Here is a 16,079-nt window from a genome sequence, read left to right as displayed (position 1 = left end):
GCAGGACATTCAGCAGAAGTTGAGACATTAATAAAAAACAATATATTTCTGGTCTCTCATTCCATCCTATTCTAGGGATATTCTCAACTTACTTCAAAGTGGGACTTTCTGTGACACTGCCTCAGCTGGAAGTAGATTAGGGGTTTTATGTGCCCCTTCATCCTCAGAAATTTTCTTTTCAACTCTTCTTCTGCAGCAGTTGCAGTGTATAGGTTTAAAATTCTTTTATAACTACAACTCACTTGGAAAAAGAACTGCTGGGGAGTCAAAAGGTATTCACCTTGAAGAATAAGCAGATGTTCTTAAAAAAATATGATAATCAAGATTCAGGTTTAAATATATTCCCATTTAATTCCTGGTCTTATTTAATACAATGGCATGGATACAGTGTTTTCCCTGAAAGATGTGTTCATTAAAGGGAATTGCCAAGATAACTTGAAATTTAACATGAATCTGCAACATTGATTGCTACAGAAAAGTAAAAAATCATATATGTCTCTGAATTTCACCCAAAACAATAGTATTGGTGGGCCCTGGAAATGCAACAAGACAAATAACTAAACCAAACTGATATGAACTGATAGCGGTGCATAGTCTTCCACTGCTGACAGAAGGAACTCAAGAGATGCCAGTATCATAATTATGCAAGTGTGGTTTAAATAATTTTTTAATAATGCCAGTAACAGGAACAGTACTTCTTTTTCAGCTAAGGAAAATGGTATACGAGAGGCACGTGAACAAGTGAACACACAGTAATTGTAGTATTTGTTTACATCACAGTTATAATAGCACTTAACTCCCCCTGATTGTAAAGCATTTCCATTCATCATCTGGTCTCTCTTCCTTCAGAGTAAGATTTGTAGCAGCTAAACTCTAAACTATGTTTAGATCTCTTAGGATGGCTTACTAAGTATCAAGAACGTGTAGCGCAAAACGTAAATTATTTTTTCAAAAGTTTGTAAGCTACATAGAGGACATGTAGAAAATAAATTTTCATGCTTTCCCCACTGATGACTGAAGACTGTAGGAAAGACTTCTGCAGTCATAACAGTTGACCATTCAAATGCATTTATTCTACTTTGTCCAAGACAGATGAAAATAATACAAAACCAGGAACATATCAAGCTATCATGAGAAAATGTATGTCAGTATCTGGGAAAGAACAGAAAGACAGAGAAATCATTGATATTCAAATGCCTGAGGGGGTTGTAGACTAACAGAAGAACATCACCACAACAACTCCAGCTATTTGATAGGCATCCTTACCTGCAGAAGACAAACAATAAAGCAATCAAGTGGAAATCTGGCAAGAAGAAGGTTAAATCAATGTTCTAAATAACAGTACATGATAGTGTACTTTTTCTGTCAGATGAATGGGAAACAGCACAACCTTGCAGACTGAACACTGGGTAAGAACGAATTGGTGTGGCGTATGCTAAAATATCTCTATCTTCAATAATTTGCAAGTAACGAATGCATCAAAAAGTCATCTGCAACTTTAAAACTTATCCTTTCACAAATCACTAGTTTTCTACCATGCATAATAAGTTCTATAATAAGCTCTATTTTAATCCTAGAATCTACAGACACAATCTGTTTTTCTACCAATGTTTCCTAGGCAAAGAAGCAATGAACAGACATGCTGCATTCCTAGCTTTGGATCTGATAATAATTGACTTCTGAGGCCTGTTCTCTACAGTTAAATACGTAGAAAATAACATTCTTGGAGGAAAACTTTAAAGGCAAGATGATTCACCTCCCTGAAAAGTACCTTTTCCAACACATTTAAATATCTACCCTTTCCCAGGCTTAACTCCACAAGTGGCTAATTTTCCTATATTTAAGGTACTATATTAATAGGACTTTTTGTGCATTTTAAACCAAAAGATCTTTTTGACCAGTTGGACACAGTTAGGCCAGTATTCCCTCAAGAGGTGGGCTACAATGATTACCTTTATTACAAAAGTATTCCACTTCTTCACAGCTCAGATTTTCAGGCTCAAACTCTGCAGAAAAGCTTTCCTCCAGTGGAAAGTCTTCTTTTGAGATAGTATCATTTTCCTCAGACAGGCACTCTTCTTCTTCATCCTCAATGGCATCCTCAAGGGGCCCTTTAAAAAGAATCAGGAACACAGTGGCAAAACCATCTAACATGACAATGTGAAATAAAACCTTAGTGAACTTAGAAGTGGAGGTCTTTAGCTAGTTTTTCCTTCCATGGCTGCGTTCAGCATTTATTAGAATTGGACAAATAACATTTTATGGAAAGTGAAATTGAAAGTGACTGTTTTTCTGGTAACTTCAAATCAGAATATGCAAAGTGTATTAATAATACTTGCACATGGGTTTTTTTTCATTAGTCATCAGGCTCTAGTATTAAATACAGACAGTTTTAACAATTGAAATCAAAGCTATATTTGTAGCAACCATGTAGACAGTGACATGTTTGTCAGTCATTGTTTCTGATGCTGAATTACAGTACTTTAACTGACAGTATAAACTTCAGTTTATTCTGCTGTTTTGCTCCAACCAGCACCTGACAGTATCCGTAATCATTCATTTGCTAGACTCTTTAATAGACTCCCAGTCAATGGACAGGACTTGGACAATCACTTCATTTCACAAAGGCCGAGCAGTCATCGTGGCAAACCACTAACTGAGGGCTACAGAAGCATAAGCCAGTTACATAAGCAGCACATGAGTCTGAATTTGAAATGGCAGGCTGAGGTCTTTGATTCTTCTTCTAGTTACCTAGACATACTATTGCTACAGATCCTCTTGAAGAGCCAGTGCCTGACAGATCTATAACACCCAGGTTACCAATTGGAATGTACTCAAAAATTAAAATTTCTTCTTTCTTATATACACACACTTCACAATCATTGGTTAATAGCAACTATTTGCTAAAGATATCTCTTGTGCAGGTGTAGAATTTTACAATAGATTTAAATAGAGATTTGAAATAATTGAACATATTTTAATTCAACTAAGATTTTATTAAATGTCAGTATGTTTCAAAATCCATCTTAAGACTGGATTTCAAAAGAGAGATTTCCTTATACATGGTTGAGGCTTGAAAAAAAATTACATATTTCACTCTCCAATGAAAGCACAGCCTCATTTATAATTGACTGAGTATTCCTTCCTTGAAATGGAAGCTAATAAAAAAAATGTAATTTGTATTTATATGATAGTTTTCCAGTATTAAATACACTATTCCTATATAATCTATCATGCTGAGATACAATACATAAATGATTCTGTTGCATTCGATGAAATGGAAGGATAAATTTTTAAAAGAAACCAAACATTGACTACACTCTAATTTTATGTAATTTATTATGAGCCAATGACTACCTACATTTATTAAAACAGAAAAATTCACTTTAGACTAGGTTGTGTAATTCTTGCTTCAGAGGAATATGATCACTCCTTTTTATTGAAATTGATTGAGATTCCCAGGTGGGATTCCATAAATTAATATAGCTTACTATCTTTCATGGAAATATGACTATTTGTGCCAGCTGAGAATCGGACCAAATGAACCCACTTTTGTGGGCACACACTCACCAACACTAGCTGATATTCAACAATATATCTCCTAAAATAAGGGGCTATTATTATGGCTGAAGAAATAAAGATTCTCACTGTCAAAGTACCCATTACTGTTAATTGCACCTTCTAGCCACGTTGGGAAAAAATCCAGCAACTGTATATGCACAGGGAATGAAGAGTGGATATCACCCTGTATGGAACAGAGAACAAAGCACTAGCTCACACTGGAGCAGAGCACTCCAGCTAAACATAGGCAGTTTGGGCACCTTACAAGTGTCCATTTTCATGGCAGAAATGAAAGCACAAGGAGTTCTGCACAAACTATCAAAAATACTTTCAGATTTCATAATATAATTAATGTATGACATTGTCTGTAGAGCCATTTATTGGTGTGTACTCCTGGTAACATCTGGATAAATAAACCAGGAAAGAAAAACGCAATGAAACAAAAATATACTGTTTTAGGGAAACGTAAATCTCTTCCATGTATAAAGAAGTATAAATACTATGTTTTGCACTATTTCAAAATCAGCATATGCCTTTAATAAATTTTTCAAATATTTTAGATTTGAGGAAAAAAATATAAACTTCAGCCAACAATTCGGTGAAAGTCGATTTCCTGCTGAATGACTGGTTCTTTGTCATTTGACTTTTTCAATAAGTGTCTTGCAAAATACAGCAAAAGCAATATACCTGCAAGCAATCCAATTGGCATGTGCATGTGACATTTAGGTCTGTTTCTAGATGTTAAACTGGGGTTTTTTTATCAGGTCACCAGTACGTAATCAACAAACTAATAATCTCTGTACATTAATTAAAGAGAGTGGTCAGACAGTGGAACAGGCTGCCCAGGGAGGTGGTGAATTCACCATCCGTGGATGTGTTTAAGGGTCGTTTGGATGAGATGTTGGGGGATATGGTGCAGGGGAGAACTTTGTAGAGTAGGGCTGATGGTTGGACTCGATGATCCCAAGGGTCTTTTCCAACCTGAATGATTCTGTGATTCTGTGATTATGAAAAGAATAGAAGTGCAGTTGGTATGCTTTCATTTGCAGCAGTCATGGAAACACACACCTTATAATTTCCATTGACACTGTTTCCAAGAAAGCAGAAGAAAAACGATGTATGCACCAGCTTCACAACACAGGTTCAAACCCCTATCATTTTGGGGGTTAGAACTTTTATTTTTTAAACAAATCTCAGACTAAAAAAAATTCTTGACAAATGCTTCCATAGATACATCCTACATATAAACAGGGATGTAACTTTTCCTAAAGTTACACGTCCAAGCATTTGAAAACCTAAATGTAAATGTTGTCACATCCAAACAAGAGCAGAGGCATGCATGCATCTACAAAGGGTTTTGCTTTGTGTATGCCAATCCACATAAAAACCAGTGATGTTTATCCAGTTGCATATGGGCATGCATCAGAGCTTTACGTAAGAGTTCACGTCAGGGGCTGACATCAGACACTGCACTCCAAAAAACATCATGACTTCTGTTGAAATTGAGGGATCAATGCATAAATATTTTTCTAAGTTTCAGGCGGCTGCTGCCTTGTCTAATACACCCATCTAAAACCTGATCCTTGGGACAAATTCTGTCATACGTGTTGAGTTGTCTTTTATTTTTTAAGTGTTCAAGTACATTCAGCTCATGCCCAGAGCTATAAACTGATAACTTTAACCGATAACTTTAACTAAAGAGTAAGGCATTGTTCAACATGAGCAAGATCAGTGCACAAGAATAACAGCAAAATTAAGTCTTTCTTCGTTGCTAGTTCCATGTGAACTGAAATATCAATGCCTGATTTCTGTGGCTATTTTTAATTATCACTCAGACACAGAGTGGGTTAAAGAAAACAGAAAATCAAAAACCACTTACTAGTAAGTATAAACAGATTAAACTCTCTGTTCTTGACTACTGCATCTAATTACCTGCACATAAACAATCAATAAAAACAAATTTTCAAAATCTCATAACAAAGATTGCGTGGAATTACATATTCTTGACTAATGAAAACACATAAACTCTGCAGGCTTATGTTTGCCTAATTTGGCCACATGATTCCAACAAGCTCTTACCGATATCAGTAAATCGGGTCAGCTAGACAATTAAGAATTTATCTGGTTCAAAAAAATATAGGTTGGGTTTGCAAAGTTTACTAGCTCCTCTCTAGGGAACAACCCACACAGCATCTACTCAACTTTTTCCCTGCTTTAAAACACTTAAAAATACAGTCATATAGACAAAAATAAATAAGTCTTTAAAAATAACAGTTTCTTTCAACTGTTTTCTCTGATAGTGCTTTTTTTTTTTTTCCGGTTGTTATTATGTTGATATATTACCTTCAACATTCCAGCTTAATCAGTTACTTTAGTACTATACTTTACCTTCTGCATTTCTTTTAAATTGTTGATTTAATTTAATAGTATTATAGCCATTACTTATATCGATCGTGCTGTTAAGCACCTGTGTCACAACATGTACTATGTCTGCTTTTATTTAAACTGGAAGGGTCAAGGTCCCATCCCTCTTCTGCTGAACAATGCTTTTCAATAACTGATGATTAAGTGTGACATTACAACCAACAACTGCCATAATGACACAGCAATGCAAATCCAAATAATTTCTACTACTGAAATTCATCTGAGAGTCACAGTGATCTGACAGTAAACAGCTCTGGAATAGGATTAGACTCTTAAAATAGTAAAATTTCAAACTGAAATGGTTTGAGAATTTAGTTGAATAGTAAATTACAGAGATAGTCTAGATGTTTGTCTTCTCATTTCAGCAATTCTTTTCCTATTAGCACTTTGTAAAAGTATGTGATGTAAACTAAGGAGAGGTGATTCTGAAATGCTTCAGATTAGCTAGATACATGACAAACAGTATAGAATTCCCAAATGCACTAGGTAAAAACTCAATTTCTAATCTTAAATGTGGGTACTGAAGGCAAATAAAGTCTCCATTACTTCATTCTAGATTTTGCATGAAGCCCTGAAAAAACTTATTTTCTTTATAAAACAAGCAAATACTTGTGTTGTACACAAGTTTATTTATTCACTTGGTACTTACTCCATTTCATGAATATTTTATTTATATGACCATAAATCTCAAATACTTTTTCAAATAACATAGATAAACAAGAGGTAGTGGAAAACAGTACAATTAGTGACAGCAACGAAGGAGTCAATGTGGCAGAAATCTATATGGCTTAGTGGACACAGCAGTCCACTTCGAAAAATCACCACATATAATTTGATATAAATAACAATATCTACTGAGGAGAGGCTGACGAGTGAGCTGCATGTGCCTTCATGGAGAAAATTACTTCTGATTGAGGCCACTTGGCAGCGCAGTGTGGGGAAATCTGAACCGTGCTCCCTAATCTATACCAGATTTACAGGCATTAAAGCACAATTTTTTAGCACTATTAATGTACTAAATGCTAAAAAAAATAAAGAAATCTTTCTTAAATAGTCATACACTTCAAAAGAAATGCAATCATATAGATACAAGCACACAAAGATAGATAGCTAAGTGGCAGTCTTTACACAGTGAGTAACAAATGCTACCTCAACACTTGAAAGGATAGGCCACATTTAACACAACAAAAACAACACTGTAAGAATTTTAGTAACATGGAAAAATGTAAGAATGAACCACCAAAATAGGGGTTACATTAATTTAACAAAAGACACTTTCGCTACAATAAACTGTCCTCTGAACACAAGACCAATGAGACCCCTTGAGCATGTTAGTCCTGATACAGCTATGTATGACTCCAGTTTTATGGTACTATGACTGTAATGAAATAATTGAAAGTCAATAACATTAAACCGGGTAAGTTCTGTAATCATTCCTCATAGTCAAATTCATCAGACTTCTCCCTAAATGAAACCACTAAAATGCATGCTCAAATAAAGCACATGCTTATATGCTTTCCTGTCCAGTGCTTTGCGCTTAAAATGCATGTATCCTACAGCGGGAAAGTATCATTGAAATAATTATCTCATGAAAATGTTAAGTGGTTAGCTTCCTTCCCACGTACCAATATTCTCCTACATTCCCAGAGCAGCAACATAAATCAGTGCTCTTAAAAAATTAAGAATGCTTCAGAAAGCCTACAATACTTGACAGTGAGTGGCTGGGGAGAGGTTAATGAGTATAATTAGTAGTAGTAGCATTAAATAATAACAACTCCAATAAATTAGAGGGGCCTGAAATTCACTGGATCAACATCATGCATTTTGCATGTTCTGTGTGATCCATCCAGTATTTCCTACAAAAGCATCTTGCCACACACAGATTATCCTTAGTTTATGGTAAAACTGAGGTATGTGATGCTTTCTGATTACAGAGGGGAAAAAGCTTCAGAAAAATCAATCCATTTGTCTCCTGTTTCAACATCAACATTTTCTTCTAAATACAAATAATTATATAAGAAAACCAGCAGGAAAACACTTTATATTGATTCACATGTGGAAGACACACAGGGAACTTTTTTCTAAAAATTCAGTCAGGAACATTACAAATATAAAAGAGGATTCAATTTATTTCATTTTAAATATGGCAGCAGGGGTGAAGACATCACACAGTAGCTCAGAGTTCACTTCCTCCTGGGAAGATTTCTATACAAGACTTCTTAGCTACTTCTTCAGCCTTTCAGTTAACTCAAAGGAGTGGTTGTTTCCAACCACTGTGCTTTTACAGCAGCCTGGAGACAAGTTTAACAGCAATCTGAACCACCCCAACAGAAACAATCCAGCTTCTCCTTCTTTTGGGGAAGAAATTTTTACAAGACACTACTAAAAATATACTCCCAAGTTCCTTGCTGGGAAGCTGGAATGCTCTTGGGTTTTGCAGAATTGTTTTTAAGTCTGCAGGCTCAAATATTTCAGACCCTATACATTCAACCAGGGTGGAGACATGGACTGGTAAAATACAGGAGATTAATATACGCTGTAGCAATCAGAATAAATATCCAGTTTCTGTCAGGCACTGGGACTGCCAGGTACTGTTCAACCACAAAGACTTTCAATATTCCCCTGAGAAGGCGAACTTCCAACTAGAGGTATCTAGATGAATCACAGAAATGGAAGTACACAACAGGTCTGCAGCTAACATCATAGATGACAATAAAGGAAAATAGTAACAAAAGTTTTCCTACTAGTTGCTCCCCCCACCCCAACAACTTGACCCCATAACTATCCAACCTACTTCCCTCTCTTGGCTTTTAGTTAATAGTGATCCCAATTTTCAATTTTCATCTTAAAAAATATTGCCTCTCCCTTCCTCCCTGTGAGAACCGAAAATATTTAAATCACATAATTCCATGAGAATAGAAAGGGCCAAGTGAGGTGCCTTAACTGCCTGTTAGACAGTAGTTGGCAATACCTAATCTTGACAAACTGACCACTGCAGGAATAGCTTCAAAGATAAGCATCCTATTGGCAGTGGGTGACTGAATTGCTAAATGGGAAATCAGTTTAGAAAAAAACCCCTTGAATATACTTCTTAAAAACATCAATATTTGTCAAACAAACCACTCCCACTTTTATGAAAAGCTTCCCTCTTCAGTTCACTGAGTTTTCTATTTAGCTTAACTAAGCTATTTCTTAATTCTTGTTATGTTTTTACAGCTATACTCAAGAGATGCAATGTTACCTGTGTACATTGAACCTCTCTAGTCTGTTATGTAAATTGCCTGAACTTCAAAAGTTTGGTCCAGATTGGAAGATTGCACCAATTTGTGAGTGACTCCTTACATCTTTGTTGTGGCACCTGAGCAGAATGAACCGTTTCTCACTTCCAGACTGGGAGAAACTTTATGACCATGATTTAACAACCAACTTAATAGAAAAAGGAATGAAAAAGAGCTGCTCTTTGGACACTATAAATCCACACCAACCTGATGAATTGAGCTTAACAGCAAAAATAAAGTATAAAAGTATATTTCTTAGCCAAAATAACAACAAAAAAAAATTTAAATGCTAAGTTCTTCCTACAGCCACTCACTTTTAACATAAGTTGCATCAGGGGATCTGGTAGGAAGGAAACATTTTTATTAATTTTCCCCTTATCTGTAAGAAGAATGCTGATTTTTTTTTTTCATTTACGTTCCTTGCCTGCAGGTAGCAGACCAAGAAAATCATATAGCAGAAATTTTTCCTTTTGATTAATTTCTTTCCATGTGTTATGTTATTTCTTATATATAATTGATTTCAGGTTTTGCTCGTAGCTGTACATCTTTTTTATATCTGTACCTACTGCCTTCCTTCAATCAAGAAAGTTGAAGGAAATTACCTGAATTTTGTTAAGTTTATTAAAAAAAGAGCTCTGTGAATATTTAAATTGAGTTTTGAAATGCTAATACAAGAAAGATATTAGAGAATTTTAATAGTAGGTTCAATTTGACCCACAGACTATTGTAGAAAGGGTCAAATTTTATTCAAATTATTTCTTTACAGCAAAAAATATGAACCCTTTGATTTTATAAAAGTAGATTAATATTCTTCACTGCTAGGTCTTTTGGCACTTTGGTGCATGACAGCATTAACTGTGCTTGTATATAAACTTTTCAAAGACCTTTAAATGTTCCAGTAATTTGGAACTTCACTTTCATTTATCCTCTTGTCTTTTCTCTTACCATTATCCAAGACACAACAAAACTGACAGTGCCTATAGTCAGTTTGGTCTTAGAGCCAAGGCAAATATTTTCAATCAATAAAAGTGAAATGATGAAAAACTGACCATTCAAAACATGCTAAGGGAGACATTAATTTCAAAAATTAGTAAGTGTACTATTAATGCTGAAGTTTCATTTGCATGGGGAAAAAAAAAAAATGTACATGGAAGATGAGCTGCAAAGACCCTTGCAGTTAAATGTCAGACCTCAGTTTTCAAGTAGGGGTTCATACCAAAATACATGTTTAGTACTCCAGTACCCTTATCCATACAAGGGTCACACCAATTCTTTTACTATTGGAGCTCTGTTTTGCAAGGTGCACCTTGTTTGGCTCAAAGAAGTCAGAAAGGACATATTTACCCTGCAGATGAACCTGAGGGTTTATCGATTTTACCTCAACATGAACGCAGAGAGAATACAAAAAAAAAGACAAGTGGTGTGTGGTACTGTTATTACACAATGTGTACCAGCAGAACTAATCATGAAAGATCATACTCATTACCAAAATAAGAGTATGATGTTTTCCCAAAGAACTGAAATTGTTTTGAAATATGAGTGTTATGAAAGGCACTTACAGAATCTTCCTCTCCTCAAATCTTCCCACCTGCTGGCAGTGAAAGTGTTGCCGTACTATAAAACCCTCAAGGTAGGGATCTTTCTACGTGTGCCTCTAAATGCCATAAGGAACAACTTTTTTTTTTTTTTTTTTTTTTTTTAAATACAATGCACACAGTGACAGTACAATAGATTTAACAGTTGCAGCTTCATTTGGAATTCCTACTTCCAGGAACAAAGGGCAGTGGAATCATTAATAGTGACTTCGTTGGTACTATAATGCCAACATGACTGCAAAACCAATAGCAGTGAATGGGGTATGAATTCAGAAGCATCTTAACTGATCCCATGCCACTGTATCAAAATAAAACCTACAAAACGTTTTTCAATACTCTAAAGAATGAAACAGGAGGTTATCTGGATCTTCTAGAATTATCAACATTGTTCTGTCTTCTGACAAAAAGTGATAGTATAAGTTTCATCTTGGGAAGGGCTTTTTTAAAAATTATTAATTATGTTCTATTCATATCATTTGGAAAAATAACAGGAATAACAGTATCTGTTATTGCTCTAGGGTAGAGAGGATAATTGAAATATAGAAAGTGATTTAAGCTAGAAAAGAAGCGGGAAGAGGTTTTTGCATCAGTGAGTCACCCACTGTACAGTCACTGATCCCGATTCAGCTGCTATTTTTCTCCCTGAATACACAAGTTGACCCATTAGGTCCAAATTTTAAAATTTTTGCATCACTTATGTTAGAAGAACTGTATCAGATCTTTCAGCAAGTTATGGGCCTCAGTCCCATTTTTCAATAAGCTTTTTGGTGGATCCTCCTAAAAACCTTTTTATGTCCTTGGGAATCCAGATCTTTGCTCTTAATGATCCCTTACCTGAGCAGACACACAGCCACTTCAGTCCTTTCACATGTCTCACCAGTTCTCTTGCCAGATTTAACAGAAAAACTTGAGACAAAAGGGAATTAATATCTTGTTACAATTAAATGTGCACTTAGACTAATCTCCTGTGTCTACTTTTGCTTAACCCATGCAGTGTCAATAAGACAAATTTAGAATGCCTGTCTTAATGTCTAAAAAAATTGTGGTTTTTACCATGAAGTGTTAATGTACCTGAGCTAGGATTGAAATGCAAGGTGTCAGTGAAGCAAATTCAGGGAAGTCAATCCCTAGGCAGGAGTCTTCCTTCCAGTGAAACTGAAATGACTTTTCTCTATTGTGTTTTAACTTAAGCAATTTGTGTGTGTAAGCTTCCCAATTTGAAACATTTTGACATGCTCAAGGCCGAAACATTCAGTGAAAAGCACTGAAAGTGAGCATCGAAGAGCACATTTAGTGACTATGAATGGACTGTAAAGTGCATAAACTGTTTATTAAATATTTATTTCCTTATGTCTACAATATTTAGAGTGGCATTGGCACTTTAATAATTTTTTTTGAACAAGCATTGTACTATTATGTTAGAGAGAAAGAAAACAGAAATATTCACAAAAAAACCACAACCCCAAATCATTAACTACCTTCCTACATGAAAGATTTCAAAAAGAAGTTGATTCCAATTGAAATCAGATTTTGGAAGCTATTAACAGGTGCTAACAATGACAAAAGTAATTTCATAAACTGTACCCAGTAATTGTTCTAGCTCTGTTCCTCCTACTACTGTACCATCTTGATCATTCATTTACCAACTTAATCAGCGATACTTGCAGCCTCCGAGATCGACAGTGAACTCTTCTCTGAAAGCACTCATTGTTAGAAGGTGGCATCTCAGCCAGTCAAGATTGTAACTTCTTGTACACTATAGATCATAGAAAGACAAATCAGGAGGATCACATTTTCATAGAGATATTGCTGAACACAAAGATACAGAGTGAGAAGATTTACTGTGTCTCTTAGCTGTCTTCATTCTACCTACATTTGTAACAGCTTCAAAGCAGAGGCTCCACAGCAGATGCTGTTCTGTGTACTTCTGGTGGTACCAGAGGAGGAAGAGAAGAACAGAGGTGACAAGATGAGTATCCTACTCAACACCGTAGTAAAATCACAGCAGCAACACAGAACTACCATGGTACCACAGTGCACCGATTTTTCTGAATGGAATTTTTAACTAAAGCCTACAAAGAAAACAGGAGCTTGGTCATAAAGCTCTCAGATGGATCTGTGATGCTTGTAGATAACCTTCTACATCAGGAATAATTTTGCAGTGGTACTTTATCAGTAGTTTTCTCAAATGTAACAACGCAAACAAGGAAAATTTCTGGTTTGCTTATAGAGAAATATTATCCCTGAAGCATTCTTCCCTGGATTATGGTGTAGTTTTTAAACCCATCATTTATTTCCATATGATTCCTACCTGCTAACTTTTACAAAACAATTTTTGAAACTACTGGCAATCTAATTTGAAATACTGGCAATGTCATCTGCCCAGTGATACATGGCTAACATTGATGCATATTATCCACTTCCAGTGGATTGTGTCAGCTAGATAAGTATGAAAATAGTGTTTAAATTTACAGGCTTAAAAAAAGAAATGAAAGAAAGCATCATTTGTGTAAGAAGATGTCTTCTTAATTCTGTGTCTTTCACTAGAATTATATGTATCTATATAAAATTCAAATATTTGATGTTTCATACATCTATGAGAAGTGTCATTGATTTTTATATCTATACAAATGTATAAAAAATGTATGAGATATTTGGAAGGGGTTTTTTAACATATGTTCATATTGTTTTATACACATAAGGTATTCTAAGTTTTCATATTCACCTCTCCGATAAAGGAAACTCCCTCTTCTTGCATCTTACAACCAATAAAGAACATGAAAACTAAAGGTGTAATTTTAGGAAAATACTCAGACTCCCATTTCACTTTGGTTTACTCCTGTAGGTTTTTTTTTAACTCAACCTAAGAGAACAAGTACACCAACCAGTCAACACCTGTCAAATAACATCTATGGCATACTGCTCCGAACAGTTCAGCAAAATCCTCTGAGGATTCACAATGCAGAAATTTTCAGTGAATCCTCTCCTCCAGACATAGCAAACTGTGAAACTGGTAAGCAAAAGAAGCTTCTTTGTGTGTCCTAATCTCACCATTCAGGACGTCAAACATATAAGTAACACACTGCCTGTTACTCGGGAAGCCTTTCTCTACAGCCTTTACTGTTATAGCAAAGCAGTTTCAAACACCCTACCCCAAATAAATAGGATGAATTTTATCTTACACATGGCCAAGTCACGCTCAGAGCATAAAGCTTTTCAGACCAATGAAGGTAGCAAAAGTTCACTTTCTTACCTCCAACTCTAACGCAGCCTTACTCCAAACACAGAACCTCTCTGGCAATCACATGAGTAGTGAGTGACAGATACTGGCATTTGCTAATCACTGTTCTCACTCACCTGCTGGAGGGAAAAATGTGATGCAAGTAGGAGCACTTTGAAGGCGCTAATGATACTCCTGCAGTGTATTTAATGGCCAGCATGTTAGGTACGATGAAAGAGGAACCTCACATCAAGTACATTAAGGGATCAGAGGAATACATACTCATTACTCACTGTAATTTTACATCCCCAGTTTCAAGACAAAATACATTTTTCTCATACAGCAAAGACACCCTATACTGCTATAGAAAATTAAGGGGTCTTTTTTCTTCTGTTTATTTAATATTTTCTATTTTTGTATGTAGCTGCAGATTATTCCTGTTCATCTTTTGTTTTGAGCTGCATTTCCTCAGACAGAAACTGGTCTCTCATCTCTGTACGTCATCATGCAATTAAATCAAAAAAGCAGAAAAAAGGAATCTGGACTTTTTAGGTCCAGAAATCAGCAGTGAACTCATGACTTCTCTCACAGGTTGCTATTTCTCTTCAAATTATTATTGCCCCTCTCCCCCCCCCCCCCCCCCCCCCCTTTTCTTATATAAGCAAAACAGAGAATACTGAAGAAAAATGAGCCCCTGAAAGACAGCCCAAATTCAATCTCTAATAACACGATCAAAGCTACAGAGCTTGTATGTAGAATTCAGTGCCAGTTTGGGTTAGACTTCAATAAAAAGTAAGTACACCTAATCCAATCCATAACTCAATGACACAGTTAAAGGAAAAGCTTAAAAACATAGCAGGTGATATAACAGACATATGGAAAAACATACCATGCTTAAAGTAACTGGTAGTTCTAAAGTAACAGCAAAGGAAAGTTAAGATGTTTGGAATTAGCTAAATCACAAACTTCATGATCTACCTCTAGCAGATAGATGTGTACTAGAATGAATGGTAATTTAGCTTAGTGGGATCCTTATAATTTGACAAATATAACAAAAATACTACTGAACAGTCTGTAAGAACTATAGAATTTTGTAATTAGCTATTTACATTCTTAGAGTTTTGAATTTGAAATTACTACAGGGGATTCGTTATTTTTAATCCCATAATGGAGTTTATCAATATGAAGAAAAAAACTGAAGGGTCTCAAATTAGAACTAAGATCAGATTGTAAGAGAAATGAATAGTGTATATTTTTAATAGAAAACAATCTGAAAAAAGTCAGGTGGAATAAAATGCACTATTTAGCCACAGCAAGCCACAAATTGGGCATCAGCAGTGACCCTCCACTGTAAAGCTAATCCCAACCTAAGGGTCCCCTGCAAAGGAATATTAATCCATAGTTTGTTTTCAGAGAATATTCAGATCTCATTTTGCCCACTAGATTGTCAGTTATGATTAGTTACAATAATAACAGTTGCTGTAGTTTACAATGATGACCATAAGCATGAAATGTGGGTTGTTTTTTTTTTTTTAAGATCTTCAAAGAATAACAGCATTACAGCATTTCTTGTGTTAACTGAAAATATAATGGACTAATCTGTGCTTCATCAGCACGTACATCTTACAATCACCATGAAAAAAACTGACTTCCATCATCACAACTCAGGAATATGTAACATAAGTATACCATAGTCTAGGTCACATACACAATAGGATTTATTGAAAAAAAACAACATTTATATGCCATTTACAGTTATACATCTGTATCAATATAGGTATATAAACCCAAAAATACAAATAAGCAAACTACACCTTTTAAAATAAACTAGAAGTGCATGTTATGACATACTTGAATTCTTTAATATCTATCCCTGTTCACTTTTTTACTACTTTAATTTGATTCCTCACTGGTAGGAATTGCAAGGTTGCACAAAATACATTGCATTTCCCCTAGAGTTGGCATAACCTGCTGGTTTTCTGAGTTAATCACTAATTAATA

At 35.3% G+C, this 16,079-nt stretch overlaps 1 protein-coding gene across 4 annotated transcripts in view; it reads right to left on the bottom strand.

The window, feature by feature from the left end:
• ZFPM2 (zinc finger protein, FOG family member 2) overlaps nucleotides 1–16,079 on the bottom strand; it is a 314,514-nt gene that overhangs the window by 248,924 nt on the left and 49,511 nt on the right. For 3 of the 4 annotated variants that reach the window (XM_074886409.1, XM_074886402.1, XM_074886420.1), the window contains one exon: nucleotides 1,953–2,111. The exons of the other annotated variant lie outside the window; for it this stretch is intronic. In XM_074886409.1, coding sequence (XP_074742510.1) covers nucleotides 1,953–2,111 — 159 coding nt within the window. The remainder of the gene's footprint in view (nucleotides 1–1,952; nucleotides 2,112–16,079) is intronic. 4 annotated transcript variants of the gene reach the window in all.

This window comes from Strix uralensis, chromosome 1 (assembly GCF_047716275.1).
Source record: "Strix uralensis isolate ZFMK-TIS-50842 chromosome 1, bStrUra1, whole genome shotgun sequence".
In the NCBI taxonomy this organism is placed as follows: Eukaryota; Metazoa; Chordata; class Aves; order Strigiformes; family Strigidae; genus Strix; species Strix uralensis.
The sequence above is the reverse complement of the archived record's forward strand: the minus strand, read 5'-3'. Positions and strand labels throughout refer to the sequence as shown.